This window comes from Equus asinus, chromosome 27 (genome assembly GCF_041296235.1).
Source record: "Equus asinus isolate D_3611 breed Donkey chromosome 27, EquAss-T2T_v2, whole genome shotgun sequence".
In the NCBI taxonomy this organism is placed as follows: Eukaryota; Metazoa; Chordata; class Mammalia; order Perissodactyla; family Equidae; genus Equus; species Equus asinus.
The window spans coordinates 15,824,215-15,847,737 of record NC_091816.1 but is presented as its reverse complement, the minus strand read 5'-3'; the positions used below and the strand labels follow the sequence as shown (position 1 = coordinate 15,847,737).

At 39.8% G+C, this 23,523-nt stretch overlaps 1 protein-coding gene across 8 annotated transcripts in view; it reads left to right on the top strand.

Moving 5' to 3' along the window:
* Positions 1 to 23,523, top strand: part of DLC1 (DLC1 Rho GTPase activating protein) — a 479,646-nt gene that overhangs the window by 306,619 nt on the left and 149,504 nt on the right. The window contains exon 6 of one of the 8 annotated variants that reach the window (XM_070500038.1): positions 22,381 to 22,528. The exons of 5 other annotated variants lie outside the window; for them this stretch is intronic. In XM_070500038.1, the coding sequence (XP_070356139.1) occupies positions 22,381 to 22,424 (44 nt within the window). In that variant the 3' untranslated portion in view covers positions 22,425 to 22,528. Of the gene's footprint in view, positions 1 to 6,920; positions 7,419 to 22,380; positions 22,529 to 23,523 lie in introns of those variants that run through there. 2 more of the 8 variants (XM_070500037.1, XM_044760460.2) reach the window with 2 other exon arrangements.

The following is a 23,523-nucleotide window of genomic DNA, read 5'->3' as shown; positions in this document are numbered from 1 at the left end:
AATCCCAGCCCTGCGTAAGCTCCGGGAAGTGATCAACCTGCTGAGGTCCAATACTTCTTTCCTCAGCTTGGGACAGTTCCTTCTTACACCTGTGCTGACTAATATTTAGTCAAAGGCTTGAGGAGACCCTCTGCAGATCTGCATGGCCCACTCTCTATGCTTCTCCCTCTTCTTTGGTACTCTGACCTGCGAATTCCAGCTACCTCAGTCTCCGTAATCTCTGATCTCTGTCACCTCGAGATTGCCAGGTTATGTTTGATTTTCCTCTCTCTACTCTGGCCCAGAAACTACCCCTAGGCTGTAAGTTGGGGCAGTGGTAGAGCTCATGTATTTTTTTTTTTTTATCTTCTTTCAGAGATCACGATTCTGTGTTGCCTGTTGTGCAATTTCTAAAAAAAATATTGTTTTGTATTTGTTTTGCATGTGTGTGTGTGTAGGTGTGTGTGGGTAATGTGATATGTGTGTGTGTGTGTGTGTGGGTGTGTGTGGGTGTATCAGCAGGATCCTTTCATGGGCTGAAGCTAAGTCAACCTGTAAAATAGCTTTTTACAAAAACATTCAAGCCTGTTGGTACTGGCAATGGGGTCTTGTCACAATATATGACATTTATTAATAATATGGTTGAAAAGGTGTAATCAACAGGTTATATTAACATAGAAAAATATTTAGGTTCCTGTTGTCCGACTTTGAAATTATCCCTGAATGTACAAGCTTGAGTATATCACTCAGCCATTATCCAAAATTGCTTTTGATTTTATTATTACTGTAGCATGTTATTTGAGGTTATTGATAATTATTATAATCCAAAGGATAACCACATCTGGCATTCTTCATGGAGATTTGTGGTAGTAAGTTTACATGAAAGTAAAATAAAACATCTGAATATTTTGTTTGTTTCTCAGAAAGAAGTCTTATAATTCAAAATAAGCAAGAGGTTGGTTTTTTGGTCTCAATCTCAATATAAAGATACACAAAATAGCTAGTAGGATTTGAAACAAACATAATTTAAAAGCAATTCAAGTAGCCATAACATACTGTAAATCTGAGTGAGCAGAGAAATTATATCACCATAATTCTATGCCATAATGCTGGGCTCCTTTAATTAATAATATACTGGAATTTTACACTATGAAGAATAAAGGATAAGAAGGAATAAAAGGAAGACTAAAAGAATAAAAGGAAATGAAGAATAAGAGAAAAGAAATTAATTCCTCCTAAAGTTTTAACTGTATCTAAAATCTATTTTACCATTAGAGAGCCTATTCTTTGCTAAGGCAATAAAAAATTATAGACGTATTATCTTTTAGCATAGATATTGGTGAGAACCCTTGTCGATTTTTCCATAGAAATTAAAAATATTTTAATCTTCTGAAATCATGACATAGAAGAAAATCTGAAATCATTGCATTAAAAAAAAATTCTGGGGGCATGACTACTTTCTCTTTCCATTCTCCAGGATATTTTCTTTTGAGGAAGATTAGCCCTGAGCTAACATCTGTGACCGTCTTCCCCTATTTTATATGTAGGACGCCAGCCACAGCATGGCTTGATGAGCTGTGTGTAGGTCTGCACTCAGGATCCAAACTGGTGAACCCCAGGCTGCCAAAGTGGAGCATACAAACTTAACCACTATGCCACTGGGCTGGTCCCCATTCTCCAGTATCTTTTATTTCCTATCTCTCTGCCAAAAATTCCAGTATATAAAGCTAGAGTCAACTATACAAAATGGAAAAGAAATAATTGAGAGATGAGTAAACCAAAACCAACAAATGAGTAACTCCAAAGAGGTATGTTCAAAGCAACTTGAAAGTGTACAAATGGCCAATATATTTACTAATAATTAAGATTCTGTTGTGGTAATTTTTTATAAGTGGAGTGAGACCATTTGCCCAGTAGAGTTGGTTAACCTTTTACTGCACTCCCAATAGGAGAGGTGAGGTCCCACTCTGTGTGATTCTGACATCCTCCACTTCCATCTGCCCCTCTGGACCAGAATCAGTGATCTAGTCAATTAACTCATTAGCAATTGTGAAAATGCTGTCCTGAGATCACAAAGCAGGACTGAAATTAAGTCTCTGTCTTAGTCCATTTGCACTTCTGTAACAGAATACCATAGGCTGAGTGGCTTATAAACAACAGAGATTTATTTCTCACAGTCTGGAGGCTGCAGAGTCTAAGATCAAGGTGCCAGCAGATTTGGTATGTGGTGAGGGCCCATTTCCTCATTCATAGACACCACCTTCTTGCTGAGCCCTCACACAGCAGAAGGGACAAGTGAGCTCTCTAGAGTCTCTTTATAAGGACACTAATCCCATTTATGAGGGCTCCTCCCTCATGACCTAATCACCTCCCAAAGGCCCAACCTCCAAATACCATCACACTGGGGGTTAGTTTTCAACATACAAAATTTGGGGGGACACAAACATTGTCTGTAGAAGTTTCCTTTCTCACAGATAAGGTGGCTTTTCTCAGTCCAGGTGGAGAACTTTGTTTCAGAAAGCACAGGTAGTAAGGAGATTCAGAGTCGGAAAGGAAATAAGCTAGTGTTGCATCAGTCAGGAAGAAAAGGAAATCCTCTCTTTCCTAATATTCACTTCCTGTTCTGTTACACCCTTTCCCCTTATACATTTATTCAACAGTGTGCCCCTAACAAGTTGATTTTACTCTGAAAGATAGTGTGATTTGGGTATATGTCAGTAGTTGGAGAGAAATAGTCTCGGAACTTCTTTGATCAGTAATTCCCATCAGTACAATTTTCTGAGCGTAGAACCCCAAGAAATTTATTTATTTATAAATTAGACCCATAAATCACTGTACCTGTGTGCTTCATACATTAGACAAAAATAGAAATATTTAAAGAACCGTATACATAGATATGGATATAGATTCTCAGATTTTCTTCCTGCCTTCCAAGAAGAATCTTGTCTGCCCCCAGGTCAGAGATCATCGATTTGAAGAAAATCAACACTGTGGTCTATTCATCTATAACATAGCAATAGATAACGAATAGATAGAGTGAGCAACCTTGGCTTGAGCCCTTTGGTGGGGAACACTTAACAGAGTTTATCACAAAGGAGATTCTCAACCAAATTTAGTGTAATCCTTAGGGTTCCAAATGCAGAAGCAGATTAAGAAATAAAATTGCCACTTGCAGCAGAGCAAGTGTGCTGAAGATGGCCATATTAAATAAATATTTCAAAATGAAAACAATAGCAGCAACATGTAACCTACAGGCTGGGTGTTATTAATTGGAGTAAACAGAAATCATTTACAATTCCTTAAAGTTACAGAAACTTCATACTACGAATTCTTCTTGTCGTGGTTTATTGGATACCTACATATTGGAGAACTCTACTATTGTGGAGTTACAGCCCTTCAGGCAGACTTATTATGTACTAAGCCTGCTGGCCTGTTGCAGGAGTGGAATCACTCACAGGGCTTAACCAATTGGGGTTTTAATAATTTCCTCTCTGTGCCAAAGACCCAAATCCAAGCATGGCATTGCTCCAATAAACTTTCCATTTCCCATGATTATTCACATTATTTTGAAAGAAGCTATTAGCGCCTTGGGTAGTCCTAAATCTTCTAATTGCTCCAAAGATTTAAATGAGTTGCATCAACAAATGACAGTGGCTATAAGACCGAAGTGGATTGATGCTACATGGACTTGGAAAATAAGATGTCCCTAACATTAGATCAAAGCAAATGGGACCTAGAAACACTATAAAATTTAAGTTTTTGTTTGCAGTAAGAAGATAAAATTTATAAGTTAGATAAAATTAGATAAAATCTATAATACATTGCCAAATGGTTTTCTTAGATGGAAAATATTAGGGACTCACTGGAGCCAGAATATGTAGCTTAATATATGACAAGAATCTGTGCTCTCCAGGGATCTGGGAAAGTTTGCAAAGCGCCCCAGGTCAAAGAGCAACTCCACTAATAGCTGAAACAGTCCTTTATCACAAAAATAAGAAAGTGAGAAGCTATCAAAGCATAATGTCACCATTTTCTTTTCTCTTATAATTCCCAGTGGGATCTTGAAAAGAACCAACAGACTTCTCATGTTCCCACTTCCCCCATCTGCCAAGCTGAGACAACGCTAATTATCACATACGGTCCTCACCCCTCACAGTTAGAAAAGACTTGGATTATTTGAAATCCGTGGAAATACAACTTGAAGAATTATTCTATAAACAGTGGATTCTAAAAAGCACTTTTTCTGCGTGGAACATTTCTAGTGGCCAATAAATACAGAAAGCAAGCAAAGAAACAAGAATAATTTAAAATTGGCTGTGTATAGAATGGTTTTTACACCATACCCATGACATGTGGCTGAGATTCATCCACAAGGCGTTGCAATATCCTCACAGCAAAAATTGGATTGAGTTTTCAGAAGTAATGGGCCAAGGTCCCAGCCCTTCTGTGGGTTATAGTAAAATTAATAATTAAAGCCCACCTTGCTTGAAAACATTTAGGTATGCTGCCCCTCTCCGATAGTCTGTCAATAAAAGTTACGTTTATGTTTCCTTTTTTTTTCCCTGTAACATAAAAAACCTCTTAGAAAGATGGATCATTCTACCTAATGGAACCTGTACTTAGAATCCATAGGTTTTTCCAGCACCTGCTGAGATGAGCTACAATGAAGAACTGGGGGTGTTGTCCTGGAGAGCGAGTATTGCAGAGGAGAAGGGCGGTCTTTCTGGAACCCTCTGGAGATCAGACCTGAGTGTCCTATCATAAAAGAGTATGCATTGACTAGGCCTTAATTCTCTGGACTCACTGCCTTGCAATTTCCACAGCTGGGATCACCTAAGACTCATCTGAGACTCAGCCTTCTTCCACACGCTGGATCCAGTTGGTGATTTTATTTGGCTAAGAGTAAGGAGCTTCGGCCCATAGCTTAGTATCAACTGAGGTTAACACTGATGGGTCATTATCATCTTTGTCATTAATTTATGACCAGTCAAGTTGATTGAGAGGCTAATGAGTTTTGGATGCAGACAGCACTGGGTGTGATTCCTGGATCTGACGTTTATTATCTGAGCTTCCTCGAATCTCTTCTTTCTGCGCTTCAGCTTCCTCATCTCCCGAGAGGAGATAATAACATTTATCCTGGTCTACACACGTGGATCTATATACAGTGCTGGAAGAGTTTGTGGTACATCATAGGTACTCAACAAATGCTATTTCCCCTTTATTACTCCCCCGTCTGTGTTTAGGAATAGAAAAGCTTCATGCCATTATAGTCAGTCGCTTTGCATGCTGGGAATGATTGATTGTATATTCCTGACACTGTCATAGATCTTGTTGGAAATTTAGGTGAGGCCAGTGCCTAGGAGGAGTTAGAAGTCCAGGCTACGTTTTCTATCTTGGTATTCCCATGACACCTTGCACATGCTTCTATCGTGGAATTTATCATGCTGTTTTGAAATTATTTGTGGCCCATGTGACTTCTCCTCCTTGAAGACAGAGTCGATGCTTTATTCAGCCTCAACTTCCCCAGGCCTAGCACAGTGTGGGGGTCACTGCTCATGCTATGGTGACTTCATGCTGTTCCTCTGTAAAAGGGGTCCACATAGACCTGTCCTGTTCAATCTGACCAGGAAATGAGTCAACCTGTTTCAAACTGCCCAGACCTCTTTGAAGGAGAAACGTGCGCACACACACACACAGACTTTGGGGACTTTGTTTTAAAACGGAACCAGGTATTAGATGATAACATTTTTTGAAATTTTTTATGGAGAATTTCCTTGGAACTGATTCCCCTATGCACAGAGGTCTACATACCTCAGCAGTCAGCGCTCACGGCCTCCTGATCTATGCCCAGCCCAATGATGAGGCAAAAAAGGAAATATCGACCAAGAAGCACATTCTCAGTTGGAGAGACTCATGAGCCTTTGGGAACAATACAATTTGGGACACATGGGTCACTAATAAGCAGTGGTTTTAGTGGTGATAACTCGTGAGCATAATATCACTATTTTAATTATCATCTTTCGTATAATTAAGTTGTCAGAATTGCAGGGGAAGGAGGGTACGTGCGATAAAAATTTGGAGACTCAGGGAGATCAGTGTGGGTTGAAAATGATTTCATGTATCAAAATAATTATGATAATAATTAGCCTTTGCATGATACCTTGCAATTTACAAAGCGCTTTTACAGCATTGTCTAATCTCACAAAGGTTACGAACTGGCCCTTAGACACGATCTCATGCCAATATTAAGGTTCCATGCCAAACCTTGAGAGTTACAAGATGGGATGTAGGGGACAGTGGGGAAGGAGAGGGTTCATAATGCATTAAAAGGCAGAAAATCAGCCAAATTCATTGGCAGAGAAATAGATTTATTTGGCATTTTAGAAACTCGAAAACACATCTTGTAAAAGAAGCAGTTGGCCCATATTTTGATTTCATGATGCTTGGCATTTTTCTTCATTCTTTTGGGGTGAGTTTTTGACATGCAATTGCAATGATGAAATTTGCTTGCTTGGAACTGAAAGATTCACAAGACCGGGGTACATTTGAACCTTATTTAGAGGCAAAATCTAGAATTATTGGATTAAGCTACTGATTATAAGGAGAAGCATAGTTACAGGGAAAATATGAGGAGTTGATTGATATTTCGTTTAAAACTCAAGTCTCCATTTCCCAGAGAGAATCCAGTTTGATCCCCAGGATGCTCCCTACAGCTCTATCTACCTTCCCACAACCACAACTAAAGGTTGAACTTTCTATCTCATAAACAGCATAATCGAAAGCCAGGCCTTAATAAAAGCCAAATAAGTTAATCAAATGCAAATGGGAATGAGAATTAGCCTTGAAAACTAAAGAGAACCCTGCCTGCCCCTCCTCCTCTCCCTCCCTTCCTCCCTCCCTTTTTTTTGCCTCCTGCCCTGCCTTTCCTTCAAAAATGCAAGGTGACCTGGATGGCTGGGGAAGAAGAGACCTGTTATTCAAGAGACGAACAGCCCAGCCTGTACCGAGTCGAGTGATTGGACGACACAGGGAGCTAGAATCATCTAGATAGCCACGAAGGCAGCTCGAGAGCTGCGCGAGCGTGTCGCTGGCTCAGGGGTAAGCCCTTCCAGATGTGGCCGCCGCGCGCGCCTGGCGGCGGGCCAGCAGCCGCCTGCAACCGGCGCTCCCCGGGCCGCAGCGCGAGCCGCAGTGCCGGCGGCCGGAGCGCGCAGCCCCGCCGCGGGCCGGGGACAGCCATCTGCAGCAGGACGAGAGGATGGTCGCCGCGCCGGGGCTGCGCTGAAGTCCTTTGCGGGTGATCAGGGGAGCTGAGGCCCGCGTGATGGCTCAGCCCCTGAGAGCCCCTCTCCGGAGGTCCTTTAGCGATCACATCCGAGACTCCACGGCTAGAGCCCTGGATGCTATTTGGAAAAACACCAGAGACAGACGGCTGGCAGGTGAGGGGCGAAGGCGTGGGGGGTGGGGGTTGGGGTTGGGGTGGGGGCAGGGGGTGTGGGGATGAGAAGTATTAGAAGGAAAACAATTAAATACACAGACGCAGTTATTAACTCGGATAATTGATGATCTCATCAGCTGGGTAAAGTTTATCCGTGTCATGGTAATGATTTCAGTCTCCCATCCTCTGATATTTAACGTTTCTGGAGTGGTTTGGTTTTTTTTTTTTTTCACTCTAATGCCTCTCTGGGTTTTGGTCTGATTCTTTCTAGATAAGGTTTTATGAGAGTTTGTTTTTTTTTTAACCTTGAAAATAAAAGCAAGGTCCTTTTTGAGCGTCGGGCAGTCAGTGGTGATGAACAACCGCAGGCAGAAGCACGCAGATCTGTTGCGCTGGGGAGGGTCAGCTGTGGAGCTGGCTTGCCTGAGGTGGCCTGGCGCTGTGTGCAGGAGAGGGGCCTTGGAAGGGCTGTGTGTCAGTGGAGTAATCTGGGCTGCCCAGTGAAAGCCTGCTGGTATTTCCTCTGGCAGCCTGGAGCCGCTCTGAGTTCCAAGAGGGTGTCAGGTATGCTAGAGGCAGGCATTTGAAATATAATAAAACATAAATACAGTGGTGCAATTCAAGTGTTCTAGGGCTCATGTGACAGCGACGAAATGGCACACTGTGTGTGAAGAGGTCCACTAAGGAAACAGGAACTTCCCCCTGGTCCTGGTATTAAGAATGTTCATAAACTGATGTAGAATAGCATCTCACAGTAACAAAACACCTCTCCCAATCCAGGAAAGGTATCCCAGTGGTGTTTGATGGCTCCTTCTTGTTTGTTCTCTAAATCTGTATCCTTATGTCATCTTCATGGATGGGTCAAAGATTATGTTTTCTTAACCTTTTTGGTTAATCCAGTTGTTTTTCATATACTGAATGAAGTTCTGAATTGTTAAAAACATCAGAAGTGGCCTCCGAGTATTGATCCAGATTTCTGTGCTGTGTGTTCTTGATAAAAGGTTGTTCGACTTTCACATAATTGTCCTGATGTGACTTGAAGGGGGGAAATTTAAGGTTTGTGATGGTGATAAAGCAGATTATGAAGATAACATGCTAGTTACAATACCATCGTAGGCTGTAAGGCTTTACTAAGCGCTCATGAAAATCTTTCTCTCTGTTAAACTGAACAATATTGCCCAGGACTGGGAGAGAGTAAACAATGTCAAGTCTAAGAGAGCAAAATATTTTAAATTTAATTTAACCATTTTCTTATCGCTTTAGAGTAAAATGTGATACCTTAAATCCAACTTTCTGAGAATTTTTTAAGGTGTTTTATCTAATGATGATAATTTGCAATTGACCAGAGGAAGTTTAGGAAGTAAAATTCACAACTATAATTGGTTGACCTTAAAAAAAAAAAGCAATTCCTTCATTATCATCTTATTTGTCAAATCCATTGTCTCAAATGGAAAGATTCTGGAAATAATGTCTTCTTAAGGATAACACAAAAATATATATTGTGGTTTGGGGTTTTAATTTGAGAGTAAGATTAATTTAAACATTTCTGCTTCCCTTGTATATTCTCTTATATAAGATTTCCTCTTATATTTTCATAACTGAGGAGCTTTTGACAACTGTTGACCTCTAAAAATAAGGATATTACCCCTGGAAAGTTGCTGTCTCTTTCTTGTCATTTGTATACATTAATGGTCTATACGGAGTCAAAAATTTAGCATCAGATGAAAAACACTTGGAGAAAAATAGTTACTTTTTATGTGTGATGAAAAATTAAACATTTCCACAGCTCTAATAGCAAATAGGATTTTTGCTGCTCCCGGTCCACTGAAGGAAGAAATTCTTTCTATTGCCCAGATTTTCTAAGATGAGTACGACCTCCTAGGTAATTCACACAGTAGAGAATCAGGAACTACAGTTGAAAGGAAAGGACTTAGGCTACTGACGGCCGACTCTGATTACTGGGTCCTCCCCAGTGCTTGGCACGTGGCTCATAGCTCAATGGGTGTTTGTCAAATGGAGTCTGATTTGGTGCATATCCAAACCCCAAGAGCTCTTACATCTTTCCTTTGCCTCAAACTTCTCTGCACCCAACCTTCCCACTGACCAAAGGCTAAATAATAGCTGTTAATTATCCACAAAAAGTCACCTTCTCGAACACCAGATGCAGTCTTGATTGTACGTCAGACCACTTTGCAGAATGGAGGGCGGGGGAAAGTCCAAACCTCCCACTTCACTTTATGTTGTGAAATTAATCAGGTGACAGGTAAAAAGTGTTTTGAAGCCTCTGGCGGAACATACTTCTGTTAATAGCACCTGAAATGTTCTCTCCGTGATGATCATTACCTTGATGACTTTCATCGAGTTTCTCAAAAGCTGATCTGAGATTTCAGTTTCTTCCAGAGGTTTGATCTGACCAAAGTGTTTGGCCATGGGACAAAGTTTTAAGTGTCCTCGGTAGGTGTTTTCTCTCTCAATCAATCTCTTTCTCTCTCTCTCACACACACACACACACACGCACACTATGTAACTTACCAATTCCAAGTTCTTCTATCTCAAATAATGTCATGTACAAAAACTGCCATTTACTTCCCCTTGCCTAAACTTCCTTCTATATAAAACAGGGATTTCATCTGTTATTTTTAAGGACCCACAGCCTTATATAAACAAAATACAGAACTGCAGCTAGGAGAAGGCCTTCCACTTGTGTGGAGTGACAGAAGAGACCGTCTTAACTGCGTCCTCCTTTACATGTAATTGCGGTTTTCTGCCCAACCACAGCCCATAGGGGTTTCTCTTCCTCCCATCCTCTCTCCAAACATTCTTCCCAACCCCACAGGTCCACTGTCTTCTTTCTTTTTTTTTTTTTTTTTTTTTAAGATTTTATTTTTTCCTTTTTCTCCCCAAAGCCCCCCGGTACATAGTTGTGTATTCTTCATCGTGGGTTCTTCTAGTTGTGGCATGTGGGACGCTGCCTCAGCGTGGTCTGATGAGCAGTGCCATGTCCGCACCCAGGATTCGAACTAACGAAACACTGGGCCGCCTGCAGCGGAGCGCGCGAACTTAACCACTCGGCCACGGGGCCAGCCCCCACTGTCTTCTTTCTTAAGAGCAGAGGATGGCATTGAGTTTTCAGGGAATTAGAACTTTGAGGTTGACATTGGGTGACGAATGGGGCAGACAGCCCTTCTCTGGACGAATTGTGCATCCATCTTAAACCTCCTCTGTGTCCCTGCTATTCCCCTAGTGCCACCTCCCTCCCCTTGGTTACAGGGACATATGGCTTCAGGTTGCATTTCATTCCTGAAAACCCGTTGCCCCTTAATCCTTTTTCATAGGGCTTTTTTTTTTTTTTTTTTAAGATTTTATTTTTTCCTTTTTCTCCCTAAAGCCCCCCGGTACATAGTTGTGTATTCTTCGTTGTGGGTCCCTCTAGTTGTGGCATGTGGGACGCTGCCTCAGCGTGGTCTGACGAGCAGTGCCATGTCCGCACCCAGGATTCGAACCAACGAAACACTGGGCCGCCTGCAGCAGAGCGCGCGAACTTAACCACTTGGCCACGGGGCCAGCCCCCTCTCATAGGGCTTTTTAGCCTTTTTTGTGCCAGTAGATCTCTTTAGCATTCTGCTGAAGCCTGTGCATCACTTCTCAGAATAATATTTTTAATGTATAAATAAAATACATAGAATTATAAAGGAAACCAACTATAGTGAAATACAGTTATCAAGGTATCCCAAACAAAAATTTGTGATGTAGTAGTATAACATGAATTAATTATATAACAAGATAATGTGTTTAAAATATAAGGAAGTAAATTAAATATTTTTTAAAGATACCAGTGTGTAGATTGTTATTGCTTAGCTAGAATAAGAGCATTGGACTGAACTGTCTGATTCATCTCCTTGTCACCATTGTGAATAGGAAATCCTGGGGAGCAACATCCACATCTAGGTCATCAGTGTGCAGACCTTCAGCTTTACTGTTTGGTGGCCGAATGGGGCCAGCAATGTCACAAGAACATCTGTGGACAGAAAAACTGTATCCTGTATGATCTGGAGTGGATTTGATAACTCCCATAACTGTGGAGTATAAATGGTATTTTGTGCTGTCTACAGCAACTGCAATGTGATATGGAACAGTCTAGTTTCTATTGGTAATAAAGCCACAAGGACAGCTAATACCACTGCATGGGGGAGTGGCAGTTTGTCAACATTCATAATTGGAAGAAGTGCTAAATTTCAGTTAGAGTGTAGTGAAAAGAAAAATGTAATTTTTTTCTCATCCAAGTTCACGGACACTCTGAATTCTCTCCATAGACCCTAGATTAAAAATCCCTGCCTACTACTCACCGTGGCTTTCAAATACTTCCAGTCAAAAATTCTTCTAGACTGAGATGCTGGGCTGTCATGCATGAGATGGCTGGAATTCCTTGATGTGTGGTTGACAAAGCTCCACAAACAAGTTTGGACTGATGTACCAATAAGATTGCCTCTAAGGAAAAATAAAAGAAACTAAAATTCAGACTAGAAAGTGGCTGAGAGACTGAAGATAAGGCAAAACCCGGAATACACGTGTACAGGAGCTTTCATCAATTTGGAAAGTGAAATGAATAAATGAACCAAAAAGAAATTAAATATTAGTGTTTATTTAACAACACCTAATAAGATGAGAAAAGCATATGGTGTAAAACACACTGATGTAAAAAAAAGGATTCAGTCTATTCAATTAGAGAAACATGACGTAGAAGGGGAAAACTCTAGATGCCTCAACCTACTGCGAGACACGTGGGACTACTTTGATAACTAAACGTTTAAGGAAAGGAAGAAGAACTGAACTGCTCATGAAGAAGGCAGGAAAATTTAGACAAGTCTCAATCCAGGTGAGATTCAATGGGCATGAATTCTTCAAGTATCTACATTAGGTTGGATCCCCCTGGGGTATTTTGTTGACTGTTCAGCATCTTCTGTCTTTTGTGAAATAGATTTTTACGTTTCAGCTGACCAGGTCTCCAGTTCACTGGCAAAATGAATGCTTGACATACATGTGCAGTAGGTTGGCTCTCAATTCAATGGGGCAACAGAAATTCTGGCCGACTTCCCATGACAGGCAACCACAAACACTGGCTCCTGTGAACTGTTTTCTGCTCATTGGTTCACAGTGAAAAGCAAGTAAGGGCATATATAATGCCTTTTAACCAAAGTGATGTAGGCCTCAAAATATGCAGGCTCCTCCAGTAAACAAAGACTTGTCTAGATGTATGCGACATTGTATAACATTTTAAATGATCTGAGAGACCGCCATTGATGCTTCATGAGACACTGTCACATTTCTAGAGGGTAGAGGTGATCATGTGTTAAATTAGATATTACTATTTCAATAAAAAGAAGAGAATGTCGACGTCGAGGCCTTCTTTGATGAGAGGAAGCATAATGCAGTGGCTAAGAGAGCTGGCTGTGACGTCAGACTGCCTGGGTTTGAATCCTGGCTCTTGCACTGGATAACGTTGGGCAAGTCATCTGTTTCTCACCAATATAAAAAGGATGATGATAGTACCTATGTCATGAAATTGTTTTAAGGATTAAATGACCTACTATGCAAATTGCTTAGAAGACTCCATCAGTTTGGCTCGTTATAACCCCCCTTTCTTTTCCTTAAGCTTTACTTCCATAAGCTTTACTCCCATAGAAGCTTCACCCCATTGGCATGACACAACTATAATTTGCCTAAGCCTTTTGAGCAAATGTAGTTCAACCAGTCCAAAAAAAAGAAAAGAAAAGGTAAAATTTCAATGGCAATTGGAATTTATCTCTGTACCTCTGGAGAAAAACAAAGAAGAATCTAATGGAGGTGACTTTAGTGCGGACCTTGTCGAACTCCGCAGTGAAGTGACTGGAGAAGGACTGTTTCGCACATTGATGAGGGAATCTGTCCTTGCACATGAGTTTGTCAGGCTAGGTGTACAATATCTGAAAGTCTTCCCAAGCGAGTTGGAACCTGCTTTGAAAATTACTATATAGTCGGAGCCAAACATGGAAAAGAGCAGCAGCACCAGCCGCGGTCTGGGGTTTCAAGCACGTGGCCCAGCTCTGGAATGGGAAAAAGTATGCCAAATGTCAAGGCTGCCACTGAAAGGGATATTTTGCACGCCTCCCTTTCTGGAGCAAAACTTCTGTAACTTTCTTCCTTTAAAATAGTACATGTGAGCAGGGTGCATATCTGGCCAAAGATCATTATAATTGTAATAACAAGACGTGTCCAAAGTCACAGTCTTGGTAGGAGGGGTGTATTAATTAGTCACAGGTCTGCTTAAGGATCTGAAGCTATATCATACAGCCCAAACTGGATTTAAAAGAACATTCCCCTGGAAGTTCCCTATTTCAGGGAAATTATTAAGATATAAATTGAAGTAAAACTTGTCATTGTTTGTGTTTTTCAATTTCTGACTCTGGTCGCTTACTTTTAATAACCTGGCATTCTTTCTATAGAAATTGAGGTATAATTGATGCTCAGCGTTATATAGTTTCAGCTGTACAACATGATGCTTCGATATTTGTATATATTGCAAAACGATCACTACAGTAAGTCTGCTTAACGCCCATCACCACACAGTTGAGAACTTTTTTCTTATGATGAGAAATTTAAGATTTACTCTTTTAGCAACTTTCAAATATGCAATGCAGTGTTATTAACCATGCTGTACATTACATTCCCATGACTTATTTATTTTATAAGTGGAAGTTTGTACCTTGTGACCTCCTTCACCCATTTGGCCCACCCCTGACCCCTGACTCTAGCAACGACCAATCTGTTCTCTGTACCTATGAGCTTGGTTTTGTTTTGTTTTGTCTTTTTTTAGATGCCACGTATAATGGAGATCATATGGTATTTGTCTTTCTCTGTCTGACTTATTTCCCTTAGCATAATGCCTTCAAGCTCCAAGCTCCATCCATGTTGTTACAAATGGCAAGATTTCATTCTTTTTTTGGCTGAATAATATTCCTCTGTGTGTGTTTGTGTGTGTGTATCACATTTTCTTCATCCACTCATTCGTCGATGGACACTTAGGTTGTTTCCATGTCTTGGCTATTGTAAATAATGCTGCAGTAACATGAAGGTACACATATCTTTTTGAGTTAGTGTTTTCATTTTCTTTGGATAAATACCCAGAGGTGGAATTGCTGGGTCATATGGTAGTTCTATTTTCAATATTTTGAGGAACCTCCATAGTGGCTGTACCAGTTTACATTCCCACCAGCAGTGCCCAAGGGTTCCCTTTTCTCCACATCCTCACCAACAATTTGTTATTTCTTGTCTTTTTGATAATAGCTATTCTAGCAGGTGTGAGGTGATATCTCATTGTGGTTTTGATTTGCATTTCCCTGATAACTAGTGATTGTGAGCATCTTTTGAGTACCTCTTGGCCATCTTTTCTGTAATCTGTCGTCCTGGAAGAAAGAGGATGTGTGGTCCAGAGGGCATGTGCTGGAGTTGTTTGCGTGTGATGATGATGGGTTTGCATTGATCCTTCTGTGCTCTTCCCCCATTGCTCGTGAACAACCACTGATATTTTTGAAGCATTTGCTTGGAATTATTGATGAAGACTTAACCAAAGGCCAAAGTTATCTAACCCCTTAATAATCAAATTCTGTAGTGACTGTAATACTGTTGCTGCTCTTCTCAGGCACAGCCAAAGACTAGGCATGTAACGTGAATGAAATTTTTTTGTGTAATATGAACTGTATGTGACACCTAGCAATTGGTGGTTATTATCATTTGGATGCATTCTCTATTACAAATAATATAATAACAATAATTATGTTTTCATTTGAGTGCCTACTAAGTACCAGAATCTATGTGGAGAGCTCTAAAGGCATTTTCCCATTTAATCTTCAAAATAATCCTAAGAGCTGTATTCTCCTATTTTTATTCCCATATAAGTTAGGATATTTTTTTGGTAATATCTTAAAAATCCACTAGTAAATATCCGTGGACAAAACTCAGAAACAGATCTAGCCCCATGGCTGAGTGGTTAAGTTCACATGCTCCATTTCGGCACCCCAGGGTTTCACCGGTTTGGATCCTGGGTGTGGACCTAGCACTGCTCATCAAGCCATGCTGAGGTGGCGTCCCACACAGCACAACCAGAAGAACCTAAAACTAGAATATGCCACTATGTACTGGGGGGCTTTGGGGAGAAAATAAAATAAAACAACTCAGAAACATCATTAAGTAATCTCAAAAATATTTATTGAGAACTTAGCATATGCAAAACACTATGCTAGGCACTGAATGACAAACAAGACAGGCACCATCCTTGCCCCCCAGCCCTCGATATGACACCTGAATTTGAACTCAGGAGGGGACCAGCATGGGTAAAGTGAACTCCATTTTATTAAAGAAGAACTACATAGTGTCTCCTGGACACTGAGGGGTGTCTGAAACTCATCACTGATTTGTTCTTTAAAGTAGTGATTCTCAGGAGGGTGGGGGAAGGCACATCTGTAAGGGGCAGTATCAGAAAAAGCGTATGTAGCTTTTAAAAATATACTCGATCAATTTATTGTTTTCATAGTACTGTATCTTACAAATGCTGAAGGTAGAGAAAGAAATCATGGGTGGGAGGGACAGACATGAGTATAAAGATTGAGAAATACCAGTTCAAACTGCTCTGCAGATCCCCGTGGGCCCAACTGCCCTCATGAGCAGTGTAACTTGTAAACACAAATAAATAAATCAGACCATCAGTGGGATGCCCCCAAACAACCAAGGGAGACCATCTCTGCAAAGAAGGGCCAGGCAAGTCAGTGCATCTTCCCTAATGAATTGGCCATTCTCTCCATAGGACAAAGACTCTTTACTTCCGAAGTGCTATGAAGTCATATATTCAATCATTTTTTTTAAGATAAGATGCTGACCTTTTTTCGGTTTAAGTGTACGAAAGTCTAAAATATGTCGCTGTGTAAAATAGAGTGCTCTTGACTGATTCAGAAATCAAAATGAACTAAAATTGGAAGTTGTTCTTTAAATATCTCAATTTATAGACGAGATTAGTCTCAAACTTCAATATACATGAGCTCTCGAACTGAAATAGATTGTCCTAAGTCTTTTGTGATTCTGCAGAATTTCTTATGGAACCAAACTCAAAGTCAAGACACCTGTTCTTCTCATCATAACTTTGAGAGATTCCTATTTTGCATTTTTAAAAGAAAAGAAAAATAATGATAAGTGAGTTGTGTTAAAAATATGGCGTAATTATAATATCGTTAAATGTTTACCCCTCACCAAAGTTATGTCACACTCTGAGCAGAAAAATACTTGAGATAATAGCATTTCAGGATTAAGTATACAACTATAGTGAAACAATTCTACAGCTCCATATACAAAATGATCTCAAAAAATTCTGCTCCATTTCAGATCAATGACATCCTAGATTGTTTTCAATTGTTTGGAAATTAATTATCATTTACCCAATGTAGAGGTTAAATCAATGAGAAAATTACCAAAGAAGATATGAGTTTGTGTTAATATTGGTTTGATCAATTTTCACGTTTTTAATTAAAGCATAGTTTGAATGTTGACAATATGTTCACGTATCATGGCCTCCTTTTCTCTTAAAGGTAATTTCACTAGTATATTCCAAAGAATGTGGTTAATTATGGCTTCTTACTGTTACCAGGTAGAGAGGCTGAAGGATGAAAGAAAGCCTGAAAATTTTTAAGGTTGAATGTTTCATTTTCAAATAAGGGACCTAGAAACAGAGAAAGTATGGAACACGGTTCAGACGCTGTACAGTCAAGAGGGCAGACAGAACATCCACTGAAGGAAAGACTAACAAAGCGGGTTTTACACCGGATGGGCATAATCTTTTATTAACTACGAATTAGCTCATAATGATTGTGCTCTGACTATGTGAAAGACACGATGCTAGGGGGTAGAAAAGATACAGAGATAAATTAAAAGCTGTCTCTGGACTTTGATAGTCTAGAGTCTATTTGGCAGGAAAAAGTAACTTACAGAGGAAACCAGATTCCAAGTTATGATTTGACAGGTACCATAAAGTACTTGCTGAGCCAATCAATATCTGTTCCTCCCTTACTCTGTCCCAGCCTTCTGTTTCCCTCCTTTTCTCCCTCCCTCCCTCCTTTCCTCCTTTTCTTCCTCCCTCCCTGCCTGTCTTCCTCCCCCTCCCTCTCTCTTCTGTGCGGCATGAATTTCCACTGGTCCAAGCGCATTATAACAAAAGGATAGCCACACTAGTTCATCATTACTAGTTTTTCTGTACTTTGTCAGAGTCACGCTCACTTGTACCCCAATGAACACTATTTGTAAATGAAAATTTCCTTGACACAGTTAACTTTTAAAGTCATAATGATCACTTTCCCACTCTCACTCACGGAAATGAAAACATTTGAATCATTGCAGAAAAGAGCCTCCTTGCCTCTATGAGGATGTGACAGTAGTGGGGTGTGTGTGTGTGTGTGTGTGCACACTAGGAGAGTGGTGCAAACGTTGATACAGGTATTTCAGATTGAATTTTTTTTTCACAGTAGCGTTGGTGTGTTCAGCCAATAACTTATGTGGATGTTCCTTAACATTTGAAGAAATTCTCACACTAGTAACTGGACGAACTTGCCTGCTTGCACCTTCCACTGGATAAAAATATAAATATAAAATACTCCACTGTCATTTTCTCCAGTATACCCTGGGAAGCAGGAAGCTTTGCCTTTTTCGAGACACTCATTGACCCACACCTTGCATTTGGTATAACTCAAATATGTTCCAGATCAAAAATTTCATAAGGTCTTGCGAGTGGCAGGCAGGAAGTAGAGAGTGAGAAGAAGGCCACGTTTATGATTTGCCAAGATATTGACCCTGACTTCTCATTATTTGACAGTAAAAATATCTTCGTGTTGAATTCAGTGCCATGATAGAGGAGTGTCAATTCTGATCCTCTATAGCAAGAATCTCCAGTCAGTAAATTATTTCAGTTAAGAACTGAAGCAGTCTTAATAAAAACAAATTAACAACTTCAAGACAATGAAAATCACCAAGGCATAGCGGAAAAATATGGCATATTATTGCTTAGTGCAATCTTGCTTGATGACCTCTGTGATCCTGACACTACGTATCACCTTTCTCTCTTCTTTCTCTGTCTCTTTAGGGGATTTATTATTAGCGTGAGCACATCTAGGCAATTGCACATGCAGACACACACATGCACACGCCTCAGGAAGCCATGACTTCAGGGAAACTTTCTTCATAAAAGGTTGAGGATTCCTGATTGACAGGATGCTGCTGTAAAAATCACAAGGTAGCATCTGGTTGTTGACAGCTTGGCATGGGGGGGAGGGTAAAGCACATTTAATGATGTCTAGACTTTGTTTTATCTGGTAGATTTTTTGCGACATATTTAGCTTTTTGCAGACAACTCTCAAATGACTGACTCAGCATTCGGTGTGGTTCAGTTTATCATGATCCATCATCTCTAATCTGGTTTTGAATAGCAGGATGTTGTAGGTCCAGATTGAAGTGTGACCTCTGCATGTTTTCCATTCATGCTTGATTACTATATCCTAGAGGTCTAGACAGTGTTATTGGTTTCTCACCAACATAAACATCTGGCAAAAAAAAAAAGAACTAAACCAGATGAGTAAGAACATTCCTAATCCACCTTTGCAATATGCTATATTTAAAATAAAACTTTTAAAAGTGAAGCCCATCTCAGGTTGAAAAGGATGCCATCCAGTGTATTGTTTTTCATCTCCAATAAGACAGCCTTTAGACTATAATTTTTCACTGATGAAAACAAGTTTGAACATGTAATTTCAAACTGCAGTAGAAACATCTTTCCTTTGTGCTATTACAAGAAGCTAGAATTTCGTTTAGTGAATTCCACCCAAATGAAATGAGCACGCATGTGTTGACGCATGGGTAGCTCATGGATGGACAAATGAGATGACAAACCAATGGAGGTGGGGAAGGGAGGTGATGGGACAAAACCCATTGCAGTGTGGGATGAGTACCATATTAGGTCTTCTCAAGTTTTATTTCACACGGGTTGATTTTCATAGTCTAAGTTATTCATCGTATTGGAACTATGCAGAGGGCTTATTTAAGAGCCAGAACCCATGAGAATAGGGGGCAACCAGGAGCACCTTGGAGAATGTGACAGGATAACCCGATGTGTTTGCCTTACTCACGTCTTTCGTATGCAGATGGCACATATAGCAATATGGTGAGAATAACGCTGGATATGTTATACTTAGGATATTGTAAATTTATGAAATGTACATTCAGTAACTAATTCCAGTTTATGTACAACAATCATGCAAAATATTAAGCTTCTTTCTGTCTTCCTTTTTTTTTTTTTTTGCTAGGGCAAGAAAGAAAGATAGAGAAAGGTTTCTTTCAGTCCTTCAGTGGTCATTTGTATAAATTGATGACATAGAACCCAAACAGTGTTTCCAACCAAAGCTCTTAGGCACAGCATGATCATTGCACAACTGAAGATAAACATGGAGGGTAATCTGTAGAAAAATTATTTCAAAGCGGTGCCTGAAAATCTATTGTAAACACCCTTTGCACCATTTAAGACAATGACAACAGTCTGTGACCTGCCACTCTGCAGACACCCCAAGGATTAGCAGCACATCAGAGCCAAGTGTCAATAGGCTGGGAAAGGGGGGAAAAAAAACCATTTAATTTTTTAAAAAAAGGAAAAAAGAAAGCATAGTCTGGGAAGGGCATTAACAGGGAGAGGAGAGTAAACCACCGCCTGCTGACACTGCCCTCTTGGAGACTAGAGCAAATGAGTCCAAACCGCACACCCACCTTCTCAGCCACCACCATACACATTCCGAGTTCCCATTCTTTGGAGGCCGGTTTGCAGAAAATGTTTTTATTTCTGTGACCCTGAGCATGACTCCCACTTTGCTGCATAAAGTGTTCCCCGAGTGAACCTTGGTGGCCTTCCATCTTCGTTAATCCCCACCCCCAACCCACACATACCCAACTCTCGAACTTCTGTGGCTGTTCACTCCTTTTCTTCACCCATTTTGTATGTAAAGGGAGGTACTGAGTTGAACGAGCTGAGGATGCATAATTTGTCCTGTGTGTGCATGCTTTCTTTTCTTTCTTCCATATTTTTCTCCCTCTTCAGACTTAAAATATTTTAACTGATTAGCAAAACACCATTACTTGAGCTCTCCACTTGATGCTACATAAAAGTGCATGTTTTTGAATCACGTAACTTACGTCATGTCTCTGTTTTTAAATGGAGTCTAGGAAAATGGCAACTTTTATGACCATAGCAAAAAGCTGACCCGTACCTTGTACCGATTGAGTTCTAAGGGTCAGAAGCCAAGTGCTTTTAATAAGTTTTTAAGAGTAGGTAACCCTTGCTCACTTTGAAGACTGAAGCGTGTACTAATTGCTTTTGTAAAATGAAGGTGATGTTGCTATAGCTAATGGTCCATGCGGTCACACCCTCGGGCATTTGATTCCACTGTCCTGTGTGGCCTAAGTTGCTGTTTTCATAACATACTCATTGTTTTTTGATTCGATGCACTTCGGGTAACATTTGAAATTGGTAACTTTGCCCTCCAAAACTCTTTTATCCTAAAATATCTTTAGATGCATTCTCAATTAACTAATAGCAAGACTCTCTCTGTTAAACAAGAAACCCATGTATCAACCACTAACTTAAGTAAAATAACATTAAAATTACTGTTTAAAAATTTAAAAATTTAAATGACTATGTGCTTCTCCGGGATCACATTCCCTCCCACCTCCTCCTCCCCAACTCTCCTGAAATTCTCCAGTCCTGAACTTGGGGTTTAATCATTCCCATGCTGGTTTTATATTCTTATTACATATTTAAGGAAGCTAAAACAATATTAATTATTGTTTTTCACACTTAAAAGTTTTAAGTGGTACCATACTGCAAATATTCTTCTGTAACTCACTTTGCACAAAACTATATTTTTGAAATGTATTCATGTTGAAACAAAAAGATCATTTATTCTTACTGCTGTTATATAAATGTGCCATAATTTACTGATCTATCCTCCTGTTGAGAGGCACTGAGGTTGCTTCCAATAACAAGCACTTGCTATTAGGAATACTATTGTCCATACCTCCATGTGCATATGTGTAGAAATTTCTTTGTGATAGAGTAAGTCATCTAAGGATGGAATTTCATAGTCTAAGATATGCACATCTTATATGGCTAAATTGTTCGACATGCATTATGCACTTATCAGTGATATATAAGAATACATTATAGAAAAGAGAATTTTTCAAATGCTGTAAAAGTCAGGATATTTACTTTAAAAAACATAAAAATGCAAATGGTATGGATATTAACTCAGTCAAATTTATATGTATAAATATGTGTACATAGATACATATAAATGTATACGCGTGTGTATGTACAGTATTCATATATGTGTATATTTGTATGCATATATAAATTTGTGTATGTATATCTCATTATAGATGTATCATGAAGAGTATTTAAATTATTTTTTTTAAAGATTGGCACCTGAGCTAACATCTGTTGCCAATCTTTTTTTTTCTTCTTCTTCTTCTCCCCAAAGCCCCCCAGGACATAGTTGTATATTCTACTTGTAGGTCCTACTGGCTCTGCTATGTGGGACGCCGCCTCAGCATGGCCTCACGAGCGGTGCCATGTCCATGCCCAGGATCCAAACCTGGGCCACCGAAGCAGAGCGTGGGAACTTACCCACTGGGCCCCCAAGTATCTAAATTATTAATAGAATTAAGCAAAGACTAGATGAGTAAGGTTTGGAATGAAGGTTGTAAATAATAAGTAATAGTTCTGTCATATTAGTGTGGTTTTCTTATATAGGTCAAGCTAAAATGTAGACAAGTATCTGTTTAAAGGTGATAGTAAACATCAAGTTCATTTACGCCTTTTCTGGGCCTGTGTTTGGGTACAAATGCAGCTGAAGCAGATGATGACGATAGAAAATGGAAGGAAAGTCTGTGAATTACAGGAAGCAAAAAGAACGTCCTTCAGAGATAACATCCTCACAATAACCTATGTGAAGAAATGCTTCCAAGAACTCCTAACAGAACACTTCCTCTCCACCCAAAAAAAATTCCCTGAAGGCTCCCACGAGGACCAAGCGTCCCTGGAACCAAGTGTGAACACCTGGCATAGGGGACCGACTATTTGAATGTCATTGAAAAGTAACCCTTTCCCCGAACAGTGGATAATTATTTCCAAGTGGAGGAAGAATTAATATGCAAGAAAAAGGCATAGATTATATTTTTTCATTCTACTCTGTTAAATGAGTAAGTAACAATACTTTATTTTTTAAGTATCTTTTGTAAGCAAAGCAGTGTGTTTTAGAATCATATGCATGTTAAAAACCAGCGCCTCTACTTCAGCATTTTCTCAGAGATACTTACCTAGTGATGGTTGTTCAACTTTGAACTTTGACCTATGGGGTAGGGATTGGTGACTTCTGGGCTTGTATTCCTCCATCCACCTAGCAGTCTTTCTTCTTATCATGTTGATTAGTTGGGAGCAGTGCACTACCTTGTGTTGTGAAGACCTCAGATGTCACCTTAAAAATGGGGGCGTAATCAGCTCCTCATGGTTGCCTGGCAACATTGGTGCATTAACAGTTTTCTCAGTTAAATGATCTCTTTTCGTTTTACTAAGTTGACTGCAAGTCATTTCTTTAGCGCATAAAGTCCAGGACACAAGCTATACTTTGTAAAGTGTGGTGATTTTCTTCATGAGCACATGATTGTCAATTTTCCTCATGATTTTAATGCCTTTTATCATTTCTCATGGAATATTTTCCCCTCAAGCAATTCTTTAAATTCTTTCTCTTCTCTTCAAAATATAACCCCTGTCTCTTCTTTGAAGTTTCCTAATTTCGGTTAGAACTTCTCTCTAATAAACATCATTTTTTTTATCATTATTTTTTGTGAGGAAGATTACCCTTGATCTGTTGCCAATCTTCTTCTTTTTCCTTGAGGAAGATTGTCGTTGAGCTAACATCTGTGTCGGTCTTCCTCTATTTTATATGGGATGCCGCCACAGCATGGCTTGACGAGTGGTGCTAGGTCTATGC